At 37.5% G+C, this 22,529-nt stretch overlaps 1 protein-coding gene, 1 non-coding gene and 1 pseudogene across 2 annotated transcripts; 2 read left to right on the forward strand and 1 right to left on the reverse strand.

The window, feature by feature from the left end:
- LOC131791526 (adhesion G-protein coupled receptor D1-like) lies at nt 1-5,278 on the forward strand. The gene is made up of 9 exons (XM_066167814.1): nt 1-348; nt 467-569; nt 1,252-1,402; nt 1,497-1,578; nt 1,680-1,746; nt 1,954-2,033; nt 2,568-2,688; nt 3,243-3,284; nt 3,988-5,278. Exons 1-9 carry the CDS (start codon nt 287-289, stop codon nt 4,072-4,074), a joined length of 795 nt encoding a protein of 264 aa, XP_066023911.1. The 5' UTR covers nt 1-286; the 3' UTR covers nt 4,075-5,278.
- Nucleotides 5,279-6,891: 1,613 nt separating this feature from the next.
- On the forward strand, nt 6,892-16,484 carry LOC131786360 (adhesion G protein-coupled receptor L4). The gene is made up of 20 exons (XR_010717673.1): nt 6,892-7,155; nt 8,349-8,762; nt 8,868-9,200; nt 9,709-9,785; nt 9,939-9,989; nt 10,261-10,450; nt 10,996-11,100; nt 11,272-11,365; nt 11,669-11,759; nt 12,149-12,198; nt 12,542-12,680; nt 12,825-12,919; nt 13,081-13,183; nt 13,439-13,589; nt 13,999-14,080; nt 14,256-14,322; nt 14,568-14,650; nt 14,843-14,963; nt 15,061-15,102; nt 15,406-16,484. It is a non-coding gene; the product is annotated as an adhesion G protein-coupled receptor L4 (transcript).
- Nucleotides 16,485-17,681: 1,197 nt separating this feature from the next.
- On the reverse strand, nt 17,682-20,258 carry LOC136280828 (uncharacterized; annotated as a pseudogene).
- Between the last annotated feature and the right edge of the window lie 2,271 nt (nt 20,259-22,529).

Genomic DNA, 22,529 nt, shown 5'->3' on the forward strand with positions numbered 1-22,529 from the left:
TCATAACATTAAGAGAATGATGTTTATCTGATAACTACTTTGAAACAAGCTCTGCTTTGCAAAGTTAAGAACTAAACGAACTTAATCTTTCAGTGATCGAGTTCAAAGAGAGAGCATCTCTCGTGTCTACTACGTTCATGCAACTTTTAAATAGTACTTTTTTCTTTTCTTTCATTATAATTTTTTTATTTGTTATTGCTGTTTCTTGGTTTGTTTTTTCGTATTATATACACATGCAAAGCAGATACCAGGAACACATCAAAAAACGTTGAACATCCTTACGTACATGGGCTTAGCTCTCTCCCTCATCGGAATAACAATTACTGTGTTCTCCTACATTTTCCTAAGGTAAGTCAAAATACAGACAAGTGTAACACCACTTAAATTAGGGGCTGTTTTTCAATGTTTCCTAATAATTATTTAGGTGATAACTTATTCCGTCGTTGAGCGGTTTTTCTTGTTACAGTGATATGCACCAACCTCTCTCTCAAATAAGAGTGAGTCTGACTGGATCTCTTGGAGCTGGGCAAGTCATTTTTCTTGCTGGAATTAACAAATCAACAATCACGGTTTGTGCTCTTTTATACTTAACTAACCAAGCATTTACTTACCCATTATATTTTTTTGGCAAAAAAAAATGATCTTTTGTTTTACGATGCTAAATAGGAGAACATTGATGAAAAGAATTCGTAAGATCTGTTTGCTAAAGACGACAATGCGCTATTTATGCGGTTCAAGACTTTTTTTTTTAGAAATAATATGGCTGATGGACTCATGTCTGATCTCCTCTTTCGTTCACTTCTTTACATTCTATTATTGTTTTCATCATGATCATCATCCAGTTGTTGTTTGGCTACAATTCTAGATATTCTGCTACTTATACAATGGACGGCCTTGTCAAATTTAGCGGGCTGAAACCACGAATGCTTCAAAATCGGCACAACTGTGTAACCACGCAGCAATTTCATAATGCAACCATTTTCATATTTGCTAGTCCTGATGTCATCTATTACATGAGATCAAGAAATTACTCATCATCGTTCACTGACCTGCAGTTCTATAACAAAATATAGCGAAGCACTTTCACGACTCTCCTAACTGGTGGCAAGCATTCGGCGGGCACTCACTTTCAATCATGATTTTCTCATAATCAGGACTTCCTGAATTACTCGATATAGTGACAAACACGGATGTTTATTGCCATTGCAGCACAAAGCTCTTAACTGCGTTTTTGTATCGGCAATTCTTTAGGCTACCTGTGTCGCTGTAGCGGCTCTGATGCAATACTTTTTTACGGCCGCTTTTTGTTGGATGATGGTGGAGGGAATTTACCTTTACTTGTTTATTGTGAAAGTTTACAACATTAGAAACCGGATGGCTATCTATCATGCTTTTTCATGGGGTAAGTTTCAGTAGCAATACTCACATCTCTGTGTTCAGTGTCTGCAGTTGTATCTTGTCACAACTCCGAGTTACTTATTGTTTTTCTCTTGCAGTTTTTCCTGCAGTAATGGTCGTTATTTCTTTGAGTATCGCTGCAGGAAAAGACGGAATCAAGAGCTTTGTCGACGATGAACAGTTAATGAGAAATCTTTATAGATATAAAAAAACCCTGAAATTCCTTTGCCATTTTCTCTCCAATTGTGGTTTTTTATAAGACATTTTCATTTTTTTAATAGCTGCTGGATGTCTTCTGCAAACAATCTTATTTGGATTTTTATTGCGTTTGTGATAATAGTTGAAGTGGTAAGTAAAACCATACTTGATAAGGAGTGTTCTCTACTACAATCAATGGAGTACAATTTATCATCGTTGTTTTTCTACTGAGCACTATTTACTATGGGCTGTCATTCTGCATGTTTGTGTCCTAGTGTTTGCTTGTGTTCCTCTTTTTACCTATCTGTATCCCACCAATTCGTTCGTTGTCAGTCATTGAGATGTTTTCATTTTAAGCTGAACATACTGATTCTTGTGCGAGTCATCAGAGAAATGACCAAAATGCAGCAAAAAAGGGGAACTATTCAACACGTACGGTGAGCAACGTTGTTAATTAAGAATAATGTATGTAGATAGGAATTAGAGAGATGGTAAGTTTTGAGCTCGGTAAAGAAATAAAGAAAGATGTTTTTCGTTCTGTTACTCCACGGTAAGCGAGGTCTATCAAAATCAAATTTCTATTAAAACATCTTTCTTTAAGAATAATGTAGTATGCGATTTTGAATTCACTTATTAAACCAGGTAATGTCTACTCTCGAGCATAGTGGCTCACACGGCCGAGATTTTAAAGGGATTTTGTAGTATTAGGTAAATTGCAACTTTCCTTGAGTAAACTTTCCATCTCAAGTAAGCTCTTAGCGTTTTCTCAGTTTTCTCTGACAGTTTGTCAATACCCAGTTATGCTCTTGGTTGGAGACAGCCACTTTGGAAGTTAACAAAACAAATCACACAGCTGAGGCTAAATGTGAAGAAACTACGTATCTAGCTAAACACAGCGACCGGTTAATAAAATTGATCTAGTTAAACAAGCTTTCTTATAGGCTCATTTCATATTTCCTTCCTACTTTCAGACTTGGGATAAGGACATGTGTTATTTTGCTTCCTCTTCTGGGATTCACTTGGTTGTTTGGCCTTTTGTCACCAGTGCATAGAGCATTCACCTACATTTTTATCATCCTTAACTCTACTCAGGTTTGAAACCATTGTGTAGCTATGTTTGTTTATGTTACATTTTTAAATTTTTGCAATTCATATTTTCTTGAAGCTTGTAAAGTTGGCACAATTCAGACCAAGAAGATCTCGTGTATTGCTCATACTTGTTTCTCTGACATGATTAACGAATATCGTTATGTGTATTAAACGCTCATATGGTAGAGACAATCATCCATTTGTTATTATTTTTGTTTGTTTGTTTTTTTCTGTTTTGTTATGTTTTGTTGTTGTTGTTATTTTTTTTATTGTTTGTTTTTTTCCTAATGTCTCCGTGGCATTTAGCCATCACCCACCCGTGGCAAGAGAGAGAAAGTGTTAGGGACAATGGCTAGGGTTGGGCTTGAGCAAAACTTTCGCTATTTACTAAAATTGTGCTTGTTAGTTTCTCAACCTTTTGATTCCTTGCGGGTAATAATAAATGTTTTTTAAGTATATCCCGAAGAGCACGATCACATAAAAAATTTCAGCTTTTGATCGGTGCGTTATATTCCCAAATGATGACGTATAATTTAAGGTTCGTTCTTCTTTATTAGGGTTTCTTGATTTTTCTTCTTCATTGCGTTAGGAACAGTCAGGTGAGATTTTCCAAGAAATGATGCAATATTTCTCTAATCCACGTCATCAAGATAATTATCTAAGCAAGATAGTCGTAGTGTATAATGTATTAAGGTCGTGTATTTGACCGAAAAAAACTAAGGTAGCAAAAAAAATGTATCTGCACTGCGTTGGGAACAGTCAAGTGAGATTTTCCAAGAAAGGATGCAATATTTCCCTATACATGAATCCACGAAATGAAAAACTAAGCTACCAAAAAAAATATCTCTTATGGTAGCTGAGTAAGTATATTACTACTGCCTTCTGTATACGAGTATGTCCATATCCCGCTTCGCGTTCGTCCGGATCCGATTTTGTTGATAACTAGTATGATTACAGACCGAATTTAACTGCTCTTGGTTTTGTTATCATCATTAATCTATCAACTTAATTATCATTATGAATAAAGGGGTAAGTTTCTAAAGGAATTGTGGTGCTACGTCGGTGGGAGAGTGTAGCAAACTCGAAACGTCAGCTTTTTTACCCTTTACAGTGGCTAATTTGCGTTTTCAACTCAGTTTTTAAGACTAAATTACCTGCTAATTATCATTATGATGCGATGTATTAATGGTACCTCTCGTAAACTTCATTCTTGAACACTACATGTATGAACAGGGTTATCTGCCAAGGGAATTTATTATAATCAATTATTTGCTTGATTTTTCTATTTTTCTTCACCTGCAGATTCGAGATCGACTGCAACAAAGAATTGGCATGATTTTCCCTGCCACGGAAGACAGAAACCAGCCAAAAGTGATGCCGATGGAGTAAAACAAAAAGAAAACAAAAATTCAAATGCAGCCAACTAGTTTATTCCAGATTCAAAATCAACAAGCGTCAAGCCATAGAGCCTAATGGAATGGCACAGTCTAAGAGATAGAGTTTACAAGTTTGTTAGTCAGCTCGTCGCAGGAATAGTAATTAGCTATTATTATTCTTCAGGTAAAACAAGAAACACTAAAAAACGTGCGTCATGCGTCATGCGTGCTGAGTCTATCGTGAGGTGTGTGGCGTATCATATGCGTAAAACGTGAGTCTCGAGCCGTGTGTTTCGCTCTCTGAACAAAGGATTATCACATTGCGTAGATTGATAGAATAAATGCACCTCACTTTTTGATGCAATTTATTTTCACTTCCTAAGTGAAAAAAGGCAAAAAAAAAAACAGTAATAATAAATAAAGACCTGGCCTGAGAGCTAAAGGCAAGAAACAGAATGAATATCCTGCATGTTTGGGTGTTTGTTTTTCTTTTCTTTTTTCACTTTCTCGAGAGTATGGCATCACTCTCTGCTTTACATACCTAAGGTGTACTTCCTTTTTTATTCGATCATAATTAGATTAATACAAAACATTATGGGTTAATGGGGCTCGGTCCAATGGCAATGGCATGATACGCATCAAGCACCTGTTGTCCGAAGGTCGGATAACACTATCCGCTAAATGAATCTCTTTCCGGTGGATAATGCCATAAGTTTTGCGATCACTTATCCGCTTGATAGCGACTAATCCTTTGGATGGTGTTATCCAACTTTTATACAACCGGGCCCAGGATGATAACAATGCTATCGGGCGAGGGGCAATCGCCCAATGGAGTCTCCATTGGGGTGGCTGATAACACTTAAGTAAGAAGTTTGAATAAGCCATGCACTTATGATTTGACAGTGTAAAAAAACCTGAGTTTTCTTTAATCCAAAATAATTATCATTTGATTTTGCTCTGATTTTTGTGGTAGATTTAAAATTGTGTACAAGGTCAGAAGTAGTTCAAAAGAGCTAAATTCCATTCATCTAAATATTAACAAAAAACTACTTTAATTTAACTGATAAGGTTTTCTTTGATCTCACTAAATTATTTACAGACTTCTGAAGCTGTAGTTATTGATTTTGCTTATGGATTCTGTTGACGTCTCGAAGCACTTAAATCAACTCCTGTAAATATTACCGCATCTTTATGAATTGCCTTTATTAATTTTTCTCTTCTCATTTAACACCTGATGAGAGAAACCTTCGTCTGCTTCTAGGAGCACCATAAATAGATACTGAGTGGCTGATTTTTAAACTCGTGTAATAATGAAAAAAAAAAAGAAAAAAAAATTCTCTCATCAGACTAAATATAAAACTACGTTGTAATTTGAACCAAATTTCCACCGCTCTAAGATTTTTCTCCGTAGGGTGAAAACTTCAATAAAAATCAACCGATCAAAAGCTACGTGATCCAAGAGTCGCTGCTTTCATACCAAATGAAAGCCAATTTAGATGTAAACATAATACTGCAGATTTACCTCCGGATAAAACCGCATAAATGCAATTAATCTGGAAAATGTGATGAGCATTTAGCATTTATTTATCAACATTGTGGAAACAAAAAGTAAATAATCGGCTAATTGTGAATAATTGCTGGCTGAATATGTCGAGTTTCCAAGGACGAATACACGGAATCAATACAACAATACAGTCGCGTAATGATTGAGTGAAAACAAATGAAAATCAGCCGCCATAAGGTATTCATCCAACCCGGTAACGACGCGAAATGATTCTTGAACGCCACGATTTTCGAATTCTGTGTAGAAAAAACCAAGACATATAAAACGATTGGACCTTTCCTCTACAACAAAGCTAATAATCTTAAATATACTGGTTACAGAGAAAGCTTGATAGCTGCCGCTTACGGCAAAATGATTCCTTTCTATGCAATAGCTCAAGAAGCCTTTTTGCTTCAACTAATTTTGATTTGGTAAAGATTTTTCTTTTTTTAATCATCATTTCTTTAAAAATTTTCATAGCACATGAGGTAATAAAAATACAATGTAGTCCTCTATTATTCATTTGGATTAGAATGGTCGTAATTTTTTTTTCACCATTCCACATCATGAGAGTTTCTAACTGACCGTGTAAAAAGTTTATTGTCGCATAAATCGTCTGATAAATTCTGCAAAACTAACGTAAAACGCTTAGACGAATATAAAGCCAATTTCGACTACGTTTAAATTATGGTATATGCCATTCTTTTCATTATCAAATATGCATTATGCCCATTATATTACCCATATTTTTTTTTCATTATGATGAGGTAATGTTTCCGTTTAGTACTCAGCCAATACTGAACTTTCAGGTCAGTTGGAATTGGTGGACTGCTCTATCTTGGTGATTTTAGGAGATAAAATTATTTACCTCAAGGCGAAGGTTTAATTAAAAACTAAAATAGCTGTTTAAACTAACTTATTCAAAAAAAAAAAAATGGAACAAATTTGAACCAGTTTGGCCTCCTTCAGCATGAAAGGAGGTGGGCGTTTAAAGAACTGACAAGTCATATAACTACCATTATTAATACCAATTTAAAACGTGCTTTCTAATACACCTTAATATTGGTTTTCTTCCATCGCTTTATCATGCTTATATCTCCTATTCAACCTAATCATTTTTCTTACATCAGGAAAAATGCGTTAATTATAACAGGTCCAAACGGAAACGAATACTCCACTGATAATATGAAAAGGTTAACAAAATATGTTTCTGTGACTGCAGTTTGAGGAAATAAGACCACAGTCACTTAAGCATACCAAATTATTTACCTCAAGAAGTAACCGTGAAGGGAATCGATATTGACTGTGACGAAAAACATGTCAGAGTGACAGGTAGCACTGAACAATAAAATCAGCCGTGGCCCAAAATTCAGTTCAAATCGTTTGTTTGCTTAAAATTCCACCTGTTCTTTTCCACCTGAGCAATGCCTCAACGACTCGAGTGCAACACTGCCGTGTTATTAAAAAGAATGGTTTACTTTTGTCATGTTTTGCCGCGGTTCTGTTTCCTTTCTTTTTTAGTTATTTGGAATGTTCAGAATACAACTCAAGGTAAGTCATTTTTAGTGACAGACGATATGAAAGAAGAGAAAAATGACCAATACTGGGAAATGTATTTGCTTTCTATTTCGTGCTTTGAAAGACATTTTGAATACGTTTTAGTTCTCTGTCAACCGAGTCTAAGCCAGGAGCAGGAAAAAATTAGCTTTTTTGTACAACTTAGCATTCATTTTGCATGAATTTAGTTTATTAAAAAAAGATCCATTTGGCAATGTATCTTCTTTGCGAATGCCATTTTTTTTTCGTTCAAGAGGCGAGGAAGACCGAACGCTTCTAAATTTAAAGAAGTATTGATATTGTTCACGGATTTGAAATTGAAATAAACTGAATACTTGGCCGGGAAGCAAAGCTTCAAGAGAAATGGTGAAATTTGGAGGGCAATCTCTCAGCAGAGGAAAGTAACAGCCGACCTACTGGCAAGGAAAAAAGGGATTTATTTATTTAATAAAATTAATTCTCATATCGCGCAAAAGCTGCTTGTTAAAAAGCCAGTGTTGCTTACCGGCGACCAGCTTTTTGATAACGTTATCATTAGACTCTATATATCAAATTGGTTTTTCTTCCATGTAAATAGTAGAAATGTAAAGATATTTTTTTCCTCCTGGCTTTGTTTCGACGCAAATAATCGTAGGACAAATGTCGACCTACGCGTGGTTATTCGTGACGTAAGGTGGCCTACGAAATCACGAGGAAATTAATGGTGGATTAAAATGCGTCAAAATCGTGAAATATTGAAAAAAAAAAGAAAAAACACCCGAGACTTAAAAATCTAAAAATGATTTTGACAGTTTTAGTTAGAATAGCATCTAGACTATTTTACTCCTGTAATTTAAATATTGCCTGCTGTGAGCTTCTTTGTTCTTTCTTCTTCTTCTTTAATACTCAGAACAGATTCCGTGTCGAGTAGTCTGGTTTCGACACCTTGTCTTGTGTTCGTTAGTAGGGCGCGTTACTTTCACAGTGTGTCTCTCCCCCTAAGGGTATAAATGGTTACTGGAAAATTGCCAGGGAAGATTGATGAGATTCGGGGGGTTACCTTGCGATGGACTAGCATCTCATCCAGGGGAGGGAAAGGCTTTTTCGAAGTCCCTTTGTTAAAATGTAGTCTGCCTCCTAAGATTATATCACTGGGTGTGTATTATTTGGACTGAGGGGTCCTTTTTTATTTTTTTCCTTTGAAACAGGAAAATATTGTTATTCTTATGAATCGCTTAACATCCCAGAGCTAAAGAAAGGTAACTGCCAGCAAATCAAGAACGCCACTTCTCAACATTGGTTAAAAGCTGACTGTAAAATAAGAAGTTCTCGGGAATACCAGAAACGTGACTTTACTCAGTGTTTACAGTTGTGGTGTGATTATTTTTCAATATGCCTTCATCAAACAACCGAGTGGAAAAACTATTGCTCCTTAAAGTTTTATAGACTCCGTTCATCTTTCTTCGATATAAGTACAGGGGAAGGAGTGAATCACGTCTGTCACTTCAAACACGTTTACGTCAAGTATTGCGGTATACCAAAATACGGAAGAAACTACTTTTTGAAGACATTCGCCATCAGGATTACCTCCATAGAATGCCAATCGAGAAAAACAGGAAACGGTTTGTGCCAAACTTGTTTATTATTTGAATTTATGTGTATATATCATTGATTCATGTTTAAAATCTTAAAAAATCATTAAAAAAACATTTTATTCGGATATTTAGTGCCCCCATGTTTGAACACTGCGTTATGGAAACAGAGTTCCAATACCTGCAAATACCTGAAAAATGGAACAAACAACACCTGGTACACAGTTGGTTTGGGTTATCATTCTTCACTGAGATGGTGCGATGCATTTCGGAACTGTTATGGGTCTAACGATCTCAGAAATCGGTGCCGTCGTGATTTTGACTTTTACTTTCGATATCCACCAACTTTTACAGTAGAAATACTCAGTTATTTACCTCACACACGGATCCAGGTCAATTACGTTTGTAGCGGTCGTTACATCTTTGCTGTTAATGTGATTCGGTGCAACTCTGAATCAAAACTAAATGGTATGTTTGGGATCAATGTCAGTATCTAAGCAAATTCGCACGTACTCCACCCTTAACCCAATTTTAATCTTAACTAGTTATCAGTTGACTGTTTTGGGTAATGGGAAGGGTAGGTGCGCAGTTGCTGAGACATTGACATAGATCATATTTCCCCTGTATATCGTAGCCATATTGCTCATGTTTTAAAAAAATAGTCACGCATCTCTGCTGTGATTTTGTGTTTGTGACATATGTAAAACATGCGTGCAAACTGAAGGAGATTGCAAAACGTCAGCATTAGGGGAGGTGAGGTGTCTGACAATAGAAATACTTTAGCGGGTAGATAGAAAATTTTTTCATCTTCAGACAGAGTTCCTTAAACATCTGATTAAGGAAAATGTAGCAAATAACACAGTGACAGGGTGACGTTTAGATTCCTCTTTGGTCATCCAACGGAAGTAATTACATTTATCGCCTACCTAGATACTCGATTTGTTTGTTTGTTTGTTTGTTTGTTTTGTTTTCTTAGACAGTTTAGTAGTAAAGAATGATAACGATGATAGTGATGATGACAATGCTGAAGCTCCACAGACTTTGAAATCTCAGGTACGTGCTTGAATTAATTGATGAAAACGATGATCGATGATCTGAAACAACTTGGCCAGGCAAGAAACGGAGTAAGTTATGCAGTGGAGTAAGGCATGCCTCTGGTTCTTAGAAATACTGATACTTGGCTTTCGGAAATTTATTACTTATCAGGTACTGAACGCCATTGGCCTCCTTGACATTGAAAGAGAGGGGTCCATGCAGGTATTCTGCATATTTCTTTTTTGGAGATATTTTCCTTCAAGAAATTGTCCTACAATAAGTGTCCTAAAACCTTTTGAGGTATTAGCTCACCATGTTAGAGTTTTCAAAAGAATCGATATGCATGCAACTCGAAATATTTGGTACTAATATAAGTTTCGTTGATATAAATTAACACCGTGCTTTAGGAACTGATGACCAATTTTCTTGTGTTGTTCCAACGATTTCTTATTGTTCCAACGATTGGCTTATTTACTGAATCAATCCTTTTTAGAGCGCTTTGGATGCATTTGAGGAGACACTCTCCAAATTTTCTAATGGCACGTTTGGGAATCAAACAGAGGAGGAAAAAATGGAGGCGGTTTTTCAAGCTACATACACTTTTGAACAATTTGTGTTGGAGTACGCTCAGTATCACCTTAATAAAACAAAACCCAACCTTAGCATTAACAGCCAAGAAATCGGTAAGGGAAAAAAAAAAGAAAAATTATTTATTACCTCTAGTGTCGTAGTGTCGACTTTCACATCGTGATCGTTTTGTAGAAAAAAGACCCTAAAATGTTTCTGTGTCAAAAAAAAAAAATTAAAATTAAAAAAAGCAATAAATTACATTGATAATATTTTTATCACTACAGAATACGATGAACGGCGTGAGCGACCAATCTGGGTACATAAATAAAAGGAGAAAGGGCATTTTAGCCTGTACCATTTGTGTCATTTTGTTTTTTGTTTCATTTTGTTTTTAATGTGAGTTCATTAAAACTTTCTTATCAAAAGAGACGACTTTGCAGTTTAGGAACATATTTTTTTTCCAGGCCAGGGTAAGACCTGCTTACCCAGGTCATCTTCTACTTTGACGTCAAAGGGCAAAAAGGCCCCAAAGAATCAAACTTTGTCATCTTATCAGTCTTAGGGTCATTAAGTTTGGCTTTAAGTTGACTGGTGTATTTTTTTCTCTTTTTTCGTATTCCTTCCGATTGATATTAAGTTTGTTTCGTTGTGTGTCTAGATCTGGAAATCAGATGTGTTTACCATCAAAATGAGAGTGATTTTGGTCTCCAGGGGCCTGAAGGACAAAACTTTGTTAAAATTCCATCGGGAAACTTTCAGAACGGTTGGTAAAGGATTCTTCTATCAAATACGTTCTATACTAAGTCCATCCATTAGTGCGTATTCAATGTGACCTGCATTCAACATTTATCATATCTAACAGGAGTTCCTGGAACATCGTCTTTATAACATTCATCTTCCAGCACCTTATATTACCGTTGTTGTTCATTTTCAGGTTCAGAAGTAGTTATGGGAGTTTTATACAAAAGTCTTTCTAAAATGCTTTTGATTGATGATATTTACACCAAAGAGGCGACTAACAAAAGCAGGTTTGTGTGTGTGCGTGTGTTTTTTTTCTTCTAGTTTTTCTGTATGTTTTCCCGTCCCTTTGTCTCCCATGCTTCTAGTCCTCCCTATGCTTTAAAAGAGGAAATGAATGATGAATCAACTAAGAAATATTTCCAAAAAAACAACATCAACAACAAAAGCAACAACAAAATAAAACAAAGAGAAAACTGACTAGTTCAATGATCCACCGCAATCTACGATTCATCTTTACATGTATTATTTTCTCTTTTTCTATCGCAAATTCAGATTTTGTGACTAACTTGCTCCATCGACTTCCACCGTAGGCATCTCAACACGATCGTAATATCTGCTACAATCATTCCACCTCCCACGAGGCTGACGCATAATGTTACGTTAATGTTCAGGAATTTTCAGGCAAGTGCAGGAAATAACACATCTTGTTGAAGCTCCCCACATCACCTTAAGAGAGGACTATTGGATCAGTACGAAATTGACACTAACCAAACGAGTATTAGGAAATAAATTAAGTGAACCCTTCCTGGTGTCGGTATCCGCAACTGGACCAGATTTTTCGATTACCATTTTTTTCTTCAGAACGTAAACGAGTATGTGTCTAGGCGAGAATATGAGAATTAATAAAATTAATCATTAGCCAAGGAGACAGCATAGTTAAACACAGAAAGGGAAAGAGCCCTTTCAAAAGTTGAGTTGAATCGTCTCCACCCTCTTCCCCATCTTAATTGGGTTTTTATTTCCTTTGAGAGATTCAACTTGTTAGGATCATACGATTTTGTTCACTACAGGCCGCAAAAAGGAAACGAGACTGCGTGTTTTGGAACACAGCAGACAGCAGGTGAGAGAATACAGTTATTTCCTTTGTTAATTACTGCAGCAGCAAGAGGTTACTTCTTTCACTCAACTGAGCCAAATAATAAAAATGTATGAAATTCATAGCTGATATTCTTAGTGGTTGCAATCATTAAGTGGCGACGTGCTTTAAGTTGTCTACTTGCTCTTCATTTGGTTTTGGCACAATATAGGCTGCGATTTTAGCCTGCAGTAAGCCTCCCTCTTGCCCTTGAAAACTAAGTTATTCAAAAACATCGCGATCGCATCTATTTATCAGTTTGATTTTTCGATAAATTTAATCAATCCCATCTCTTAGCAGCCTTTTCAGATCATGCTTTCTCCTGCAGCTCGGTAGGCTGGTCAGAACAAGGTTGTTCTATAAAATCTATGGACGAATCTCAAACGGAATGCAGCTGCAATCATTTGACCCATTTTGCTGTCCTTATGCAGTTTGGCACGGAACCTTACGATAAAGACGTATCTGAGGTGGGCTAGATCATGGGTATCATAATTTATAAAAAAAAGACAAAAATTGAATGCATTTAAAAACTTTAGAAGGGCCTTATCTGACTTTGTTTATACTAAAAGCATATGTACCTAGTTTTGTGCTATCTTACATATTTTACACAGACCGACAACAAAATTCTGGAGATTCTTACCTACATGGGTTTGACATTATCTCTGATTGGAATTACCATGACAATTCTCGGCTACGTTTTTCTCACGTAAGTACTTTATAAGGAAGTTGTTTAACATTAAGGGACACACATTATTCAATATCATACACTGACACTACTACTCAAGAGTGTTTATTCTTTCGAAGACAATTTTCATCCTCACAGACGGCTCCGTTCCTCTCGGCAATCCTTTGAATTCTTTGCCCCAGGGAGATGAGAGGTCCTTTGTCTCAGATCCGTGTTAGTTTGGTTGCTTCGCTTGGCGCAGCTCAAATCATATTTCTTGGTGGGATTGGTGCGACTGAGAACAAAGTAAGGAACAATAAACGAGGTTACTGTAAGTTTCTTCAGATTTTTCTGTCTTTTCTCATTTGGGTATGAGGCAATGCCCTAAGTTTTCGATTAAACCACGATTTTGCCAGAAATATATATTTATTCTAGACGTCTTAGCATAAGCAAAAGCTAAATGATCATCCATGCTATATGGAGGCTAGGCTTTACTTCTTTGCTCACGAATGGTTTTACTTAACTGCAGCAACAGATAGCTGAGCTGTTTCTTCTTTCCAGAAAGTGTGTGTTATGGTAGCAGCCCTTGAGCAGTTCTTTTTAATGGCCGCTTTCTGTTGGATGTTCATCGAGGGAGTTTACCTTTACTTGTTTGTTGTAAAAGTCTACAACGTTACAAACAAGATGAAGATATGCCACGGAGTTACGTGGGGTAAGGCCATATTTCAGTTCCTTTGCTTGTGAGTGAATAAATGGATTAAAAGAGGTTAAAGTAAAAGCTGATATGAAAGCGTAAAACTTAAGAAATGACTGGCTCCTTCCCGGCTCTAGCGGCATAAAAGAATAGGAGCATTAAATCTCATCCTGAAATGCATGTGGAAGTTAGTTCACTGCTAGTAAATCTGAAAAAAAAATCTTAATTTTGGTGGACTAAAATCTAATTAAAGATAATGAGCTGTCTTACCCAACAGCACACCCGGCAATAACTCTTCCGGAAGTCAACCTTAAACCTCTTGCACCATTAGGACACCCCTGCTCAACTCCTTGGTGCATTTTAGATTCCGTTTCAAACATATTTTCTTGCAAACCAGGAGTGAATGTTTTCGGCTTTTCTGTCACAGGTTTTTCTGCACTTGTGGTCACCTTATCCTTGAGCATCACAGCAGGCATTGCGGGAATCGAGAGTTTTGTCAGCGAGAAATAGTAAGTAAAACATGTACCTTTCAGTGAGGAAAGTAATAATAATGTTTCTCTTGTTCGTAAAAGATCTTTAAGCAAAGCTTCGAAAAATGTAATGATGTATCTAATCTATTATTTGTTAATACTGCCGTTAAATTATTATTTATTCTTTTGGTTTTTTTGTTTTTCGTCTGTCAAGCTGCTGGCTTTCTCACGAAAATGGTCTGATCTGGATATTCATTGTCTTCGTATTGCTGATTGGATCGGTGAGTCCCCCTTATATTTATCACTAACTTGATTTTGAACATCTATTGATTATAGGCTTACGTGTAACTGCGTGTCAAGACAACGTTGTTAACAGTGGCAGTGATGAAAACGGCATCGACGGCAATGAACAAAGTAGAAGGAATTAGGGCAAGAATTGAAAAAACAATTACTAAGCTATTTTCGTCTTTAATTTATCATTACATCAATAGTATCTCGGTGTAATCACTATTTTTTATACTTTTAGCTTAACATTGTGATCCTTGTACGAGTTATCAGGGAGATGACGACGATGCAACAAACCAAAGACAATCAGACTGAACAAATCAGGTAGAGAATGAAATCTTTAACGTAAGGAATCCAAAAGAGAACAAATAAACAAGAGTTCATCGGTAGTCTTTGCACGCGCACACACCCACATGCACAAAAAACAAACAAATATACGACAATGACGATGATAATGATGATCTTATTCTTCGGTGATTTGATGTCTTAAAGAGGAAGAAAAACATCCCTTTGTAGGCTTGGCATCAGAGCATGCGTGGTAATGATTCCTCTCTTGGGTGTCACGTGGCTGTTTGGCGTTTTATTGCCATTGCACAAAGCTTTTGCCTATATTCTCACGATTTTCAACTCAAACCAAGTAAGTTTGAAAGAAAATGTATATCTCTGTACTTGTAAGAAAAACTGACGAGAAAGAATCTTGACTCAACGAGATCAATGTTTTTTTTTTTCAACAGGGTTTTATGATTTTCGTCTTGCACTGCGTGAGAAACACGGAGGTATAATATCACTTTTTCGTTTCAAGCTTATAGTGTTTCCAGGTTAAATCAATTTTATTTTCTTCCTATCGATAGACAATTCCTTTTTTTATCACTCCTCATTAGATTTCTTAAGCTGTTTTTTTTTCTTATCCTTTCCTCTTTTTAATCGTCCTGAGCCAATTTTATTGCCAACTGAAAATGAACCCGATGATTAATTTCACCTTTTTATCTCGTTAACTTGACTCAGCTCTCTACAGCTAATTCTTTCAAATAAATGGACGTAAGTTGGTTTTGACATTTTTTGTTGCTTTATTCTTGCAGATAAGAAGTCGACTCAGAAGAAAGCTCCATTCCATTTTCCCATCAGTAGACAATGGAAAAAGTATTAATAGAAGCTCTCAAGAAAATGAAACTGCCTCCGGAAATATTTCGAGAAAAACTAAAGCTAAACATAGTGTTGTAACCGAAAGAAGAAATGACAGTTCAGAGAAAACCTTTTGTTTATAAATGAATTTGGATACGAACACTAGAAGAGGACACTGGTTAGTTTACTATGGTCAGGAATCGAGAGGATGATTCCCGAGATATTCTCGTCAAATCATTATCAACTTAAATCATATAATAGCAGATGATAAAAATAATTCCTCGATTCGCCTTTGTCTTTGACATAAACTGTGTATATAAGTCAGATACTGACTAACGTCAAAGACAAAGACGAACCGAGGAACAGAAAGGGAGTGGTATATAAGATAATTGCTCCGACTGCCGCGCCCCCTACATCGGTGAGACTGGCAGAAACCTTACAACTAGACTGACCGAATACAAACGAGCGACGAGGAAAGGCGATGTCGACAATCACATTGTTGAACAAAACCGACTTACGAACCACACTATGGACTGGCACTGCGCAATGCCTAAGTTACAGCTTCAACTACTTTCGGTGACTGACCCTAGAAAGCTGGTTTACTAAACTGGAACAGACTACCCTCAATAGGTGTCCACCACTACCGGCACCATACAAACGACTCATTCACGACATTAACATTACAAACGAACCAAACAGAACAACCTAACTTCACTAACGGATCGAAACCGACCAATCACCACTGACCCACGCCACTTGAGTCTTTAGGCGATCAATTTATCTTAGGCGATCTTTAGGCGTCAACATCACGGCAAAACTGACCAATCAGTTTACACAAACCGGACCAAGTGCATTCGGCTGACAGCAACCTTTCACTTGACACTGATGATGACTTCCAGGTTGTCGAAACGTCAGTCACCATAACCGACAACAGTCCTTCTCAGCACTACACTCACCCAGACGATCAAACTACACTATTACATGTTACCCCCGGGTTCAAACCATTTAATGAATGACCTTAAGAGTAAATGTCAATAAAAATCACAGATTATGGAAAAAGTCGCGGACACGGTCAAAAATCGATTTGGTTTATTTTTTGCCTGTGGGTAGCCTTATCTAGTGAACAAACGGAAATGGGGTTAGATTTTTGAAAGATGCACTTTAACGGGAATAATTTGTTTTAACATTTCCAGGGGTAAATAGCTCAAATTTCACCAAGCGCGATCCTGAAATTATGCACTTTTCGGGCACTTGTCATGCTAACAAAAATGTAACGGAAGGAATTTTCTAGTTATAGATTTATTGAGCTGGACTTGCATTATCGAGAAAAAGTGATAATTTTTGTCGCATGTTATTCTTGGAGTAGCTACGTCCCTATTAAGAGACAAAATCTTCGGCCTTTTGAAATTAAGGCAAAGGTGGCCTAGAATAGCATGGCAAAAATATATGTGGTAGTGTCTCAAAGTTTACAATAACACTACTAAGAAGCCTTGAAAGATAGTTCTTTACGATTTGGGTTTCATTTCTTTGGGACCTTTGACTATCAAAAGATGACCACCAGCCGAATTTCGGTTAAATTGCCGTGACGCCATAACGAGATGCATAATAACAAAATTAAACGTGTCGGACACAAATAGCTGTTTTGGTCAGTTATATCTTCACTGGTCGTTAAAATGACCGGAAACATATTAAAATGTCTATAACTACACTTGATTTTTATATACAGAGACAGGAGAAACAATTCTCGACTTTTGCTACCCTGAGAATCACGCCATAATTCTACATAATTCTACACACAACAGGTTAAACAGTTGAATTGCACTCAACAGGTTAACTTTGCCACAAAGCCGTTAGTTTACGTTTACTTCTAATCCGGTGAACATGGATTCGAGCATTTGTATCCCTTCTGCGCCTTCTGCACTCGCCAGTTTCGAATATACTCAAAATCGTCCAACACAAAGATAAGGAAGTTTCACAAGCAGTGGTGAGCTCGAGTGACTGAAATCCGATATGTACGACTCTGCTGTCACGCAACGCCTTCATGTAAATAATACACGCACCGCTTTTAAAATCAGCGGATCAGTTATTCGTAAAACGTTCAGTGCTCCGTTACTTGGAAGAGCAGGTAAACTCCTGGTTTAATTGTGTGAGTCGTGCGGTGAATGGCTTTTTCCTCTTCTGAGGTGAAATGTCAAAAATATCCAACCTAAGGTCGATGCAAATGTCTCTTAGCCTATTCACTCTTAAAGTTGAGTTGAGTTGAGTTACGTTTTTGTACAAGTTCGCAGATGTTTAGATCGAAAGATACAATCGGATGTTGAATAGCCACATCTCTCATCACATTTGCACACACTGCAGATAGATAACTCTCAGCTCCGGCGGAAAATTCTTCCTTGTCGACGCTCTCCATGTCCACTTCTGAGACTTCACTAGCTTTTGCTTGGTTACAGGCGGCTGTAACTTCTAATCGCTTCTTTGCTGAAAGACGACTGAAGAAGCCAATAATCTGCTGCGACGTAAGGACTTCATCAGGTTGAAATCGGCGTCCCCCCGCTTGGTCTCTTGATAGGCTTATGGTTTTCGAAACTTCCTGTGGTTCGCTTTTCCGTCCACTGTACTCTCCTTTTTGAAATTGGTCAGTTAAGAATTGGGTCTGTTTCCCTGTAAAATGTACCTTTTTCTTAATTGTCTTCAGGGCTCAACCCATTGGAAGAGGCGGCAAGCTGTCACTCTTTGATTGTGCAGCAACTTGAACATTGGTATTCGACTGCGTCCCTCCATCAGGCTGGAAGAATATTCTCTTTCAGCTTTATCGTAGAGAATTTCCTGTTCGAGCATCATTTGGTGTTTTCCAGTATCTAGATGTGTCTGGAGGTTTGCAAAGCGACTGTAGGCTTTTACACATCCTTCTTCTGGACACGGGAAAAGCATGTCAGCTGGCTTATATTCCCCAATACAGCTTCGATCTTGGTTTTCGTTTTCAGTTGAGAAATTTGCTTTAACAGAGCTTTCCTTCATATGTCGGTGTCTCACAATCTTGAACGTCGGTGCGCCACTTGGATTCTGCGATGGCGAGTCTAGGATTTCCAATTTTTCGGGCTACTTCATGACTCCTTCGAACTTGGCCCATGGAACTACTTTACCAGAACCCATAGTGAATGCTCTCCACACTCGTGCGCCACTTTCATCGTACTCAAATTGTTGAGTAAGCTTATGCCATCCCATTTGATATTAAAGGTGCTTGATGGTTTGGCAGCAACATGACTTGCTTTCGCTCCTGTGGTTTCTTGGCCAGATTTAATGGCTGTTTTGAACTGTAGAGTGTTAATGACATCATTACCTTCGTTTACGTACCTTCCAACGTACCTTCCCTTGATTGTTGCCGCTTTGCGATCACATACCCCTTTCCCACCTTGAGGGTCCGAAAAGTCGTTTCTTACAACAGCCACTCCGATGGCATCACCGGCCAGCTTAGCTGAGATGATTGAATTTCCGCTGTGATAACAGCCAGTGTTATCTTGTTTGTAATAAGCCATTTCCAGCTCTGGAATTTCCTTTTTCAGGGTAATGAGGCAGTCAAGCATTATCGAAGCCACAGTCACACTGTCTTGGAAGGAGCTTTGAAATACGTGAACAGGTGTCCGCGATTCAAAGTGCTCGGAATCCTCTGACCGTCTTATGGCAACGCTAATGTGCCATGGCAATCCTCGCTTCGCAAACCAATCTGACTGTGCCTCTCGATATTTTCGGGGCATACATTTCATTGTCCAGTCCTGGACTAACAACACCGATCGGCTGTCGAATTTAGCTAAAACTGAATGCTTCGCCTCAGTTTGGTGGACTGAACGTAGCTGATGGGCTTTCCAGCTAATGATATCATCCCTTGCCTGTTTGATTGTATGCTACATGTCAGCTTGATCTTCTGCTGACGAAAGTGCACTTGAACACTCATCTTCTGTGGTACACAATACTTCCTGTAATTCAAAACACTGCTCATATGACTCATTGTGGAGATGGTCGCAGGAGCCCCGAAATTCAGCATTGCTTAGGTCACTTAGCGCGTAAATTCGATAATGATCGGGAACCTTTGAGGCCTCCACTGCATGTACCTAAAATAAAAAGTAAAATGACAAGCGCGTGATTCAGTGTATATCTGCAAAGCATTGCATGCGCATCTGATCGACATTTCAAAAAGATTACTTAACGGATTCTCAGCGTTGTATGCATGTGTGTAAGCGTATTACTGTGAATTGTAAACTGTTGTTTCATAAATTAAGCATAAAGAAGACTTGGAGGGAAAGAAAGAGGTAGCCGTGAATCATAGTAAGAAGTTTACTGCATCACTTCTGCGAAGGCAACGCATAATTATAAAATATGCACCCACCTTGTAGTCGCCCTTTAGGTACTGCTTCGAAAAACGAAATTGCTGCTTAATTTCCCTCGCTCATTACTGAGTCTTGCCACAGTCAACAAGCTTTTCTACGAGTTATTCTAAAGCATCAACTGCTTCCATTCCTGATGCTGAAAAGTTATCAAGTCCTTGCAGAGACTTGCGAACAGATGAAGAACACACGGCCCAAACTCTCTGTAGAGTTCTCTTACTCATTGGCTCAAAGTTGGTTTCACAGCAGTATTGTTGATACTGTTGAACAATACGCTCCGGTATAATTGTTCTGATAACATTGGGTGTTTTTATGATCTCGCCAGTCGACAATTTTAGAAGTTTTTCCCCGAAAGGAACATCTTGAATAACGTGTGGACTCGTTATGAAAGAAACAAAATGCTCTAATTTTACAGGTTCAATACTCATTCTCCTTTTCTCCTGGTTTGGGAGAGGAGCAGCTCTTCCGTGTATCAGGCTTCACGAAAAATCCTGCTTCTTGCTAAGATAAGTTCAATCTCTGTCTCAACACCTGAAAATTGTAAAAAACGCTTGTGGCTTCCTCTGCACTACAAACGCCACCTACAATATCAAGTAAAGAACAAGACATTCCTTTTCTGCTGGAGTTAAAGCAACTATTGTCTTTATTCCCTTCACCGACGATTATTACGCTTTTGTTTTTTGTTTACTTTCGTTAACTGATCACATTTGTTTTCCGCGGGAAAATTGTATCGGTATTGCCGTTCCATAGGGTTTTCACTGTAGGGTTTATATTTGTGAAATTTTGTAAAGTCTATTTCTTTGTTGTATCGTTTTCGTTCATGATGGCAATTTATTTTTTTAGATTTCTTATGTGAGGCAGAATGAATTGTCTGTTGATCTCGTTACGTGACAGATTATCATATGTCACGCAGAGTGACAGGAACCTGTGAAAAATTAAAATCCGGCAAATCCCTAGCATTACCTGCCGTTTTGTACGGGACTCTTTTTATGTGGGACGTCAAAAAAACCAAAATTAGGATCAAGGTAGGCTAAACGTAACTGGGTTGTGACACGCTGTAGAAAATAACAAGAACAAGTAACTTTATCTTACTCATTCCGTCTCAGTGGCTTCAATGAGTTAGCCGGTCCCCCCCCCCCCCGCACCAAATTGCAAAGGAAAGTATTTCGAAAATATCTTCCAAGCGGAATAACAAGGGCCTATAAAAGATTTCTGAGGTAAGGAACTATTGATGTCAAAGCAAACATAAAAAGCTAAGTGCGGCTGCGACTCAAACAATGCTTTGCTTGTGTCATTGCAATGTTGATTTTGTTCATTTCAATAGAGCGCCATTTAAGAAGATACCAGAAAAATAAAACGATGAATTTGAAGACCCACCTTATTAACCCTCGTGATAGTATTGCTGGAGATTTTGGGAAACTACCACATTCATTTTTGTCACACTACATTAGGCCGGGTTTGGCATGAATTAAAAATGGCGAACACGTCCCGTGGTAATTAACCCGTGGTTTCGTCAGGAAGGACACGATACAAAAAATATCACTATATCTTGATAATGGAAGGCCACATCTATATATTTATACCTAGAGAAGTCCTGCTGTTGCATTTTAGTTCATGCAAGGACGGCCTGAAAACTGCATAAGTTAGAGCTCGCACGCACTCATTTTCGATCATGCAATTAGTAACGGTTTATTTCCGTTGAAATGAATATTTACACAAACTAACCTCACTTCACTTTAAGTAGTACCTTTAGCTACCTGTAGACAAAAAATGGGACGAAACGATTTTTTAACCATGTCCGCGATTTTGTTATTTTTCCTTGATTTTTAGAGACATTCACTCTTAATTAATGTTATGTGCCTTTTAATGGGCGCCGCAGGTCAAGTGAAAAGTATGAAATTTTCTATAAAACACGAGGCCAAACCGCTTTGTTTCAATGCTCAAATATACGAGTATTTCCCATTCACCAAGTAAATTTATGATCGAAGGCCTCGCAGACTGTGAATGACGTTTGTAAAGAAGAGGCATTGATTTTCACATACGAAAGTCCGTCGCTATTTCTCGTTTGGCCTTCTTCTGCCTCCTTGACATATTAATTGTCATTTTCTCGACATTGAAATGAAACATTTATTTTCATACTGATAGAGTTAAGTGAAAATCCTTATTTGTAATTTATCATTATTATTATTATTATTATTATTATTTTTACATCCCTTAAAAGTTATTTCTGTCTCTTGTTGGTAAAATGATAAAGCATTGTTTTTGAAAAGACTTTGATTATTTCGGAAGGTGTTCAAGAACTTTAAAAAAGAAAACGAACCGAGACACTCACGACACATCTTTTGTTTTTGTCGCGTAACGTATGCAACCTAGTGACATTCGTTGCCGAAATATCTTCGTGTGCAATTAGTAGTTATTATAAAGTGTTATCTACTTCAGTAGGAAATGTTTCTTGGCTCTCGAGTTCCGTAGCCGTACCGAAGGATTTCGAGATAACTTTGAGTTTAGAACCGATCCGAAGGGTCTCAATTGTAGTTAAGTGTTATTTTTTTGGTGTTTCGTCCTACCAGTTGTGACAAACATCATTCGCCGCCTAGCTAATTGCTTTCCTCTCAATTTTTAAAACGCTAATAGCTTCAATAGCTAGAGGAAGAATTAAAATTTTAAAAGATGTATTTGTTTCAAATTGTCGAGGTTGG

This window comes from Pocillopora verrucosa, chromosome 5, assembly GCF_036669915.1.
Source record: "Pocillopora verrucosa isolate sample1 chromosome 5, ASM3666991v2, whole genome shotgun sequence".
Classification (NCBI taxonomy): domain Eukaryota; kingdom Metazoa; phylum Cnidaria; class Anthozoa; order Scleractinia; family Pocilloporidae; genus Pocillopora; species Pocillopora verrucosa.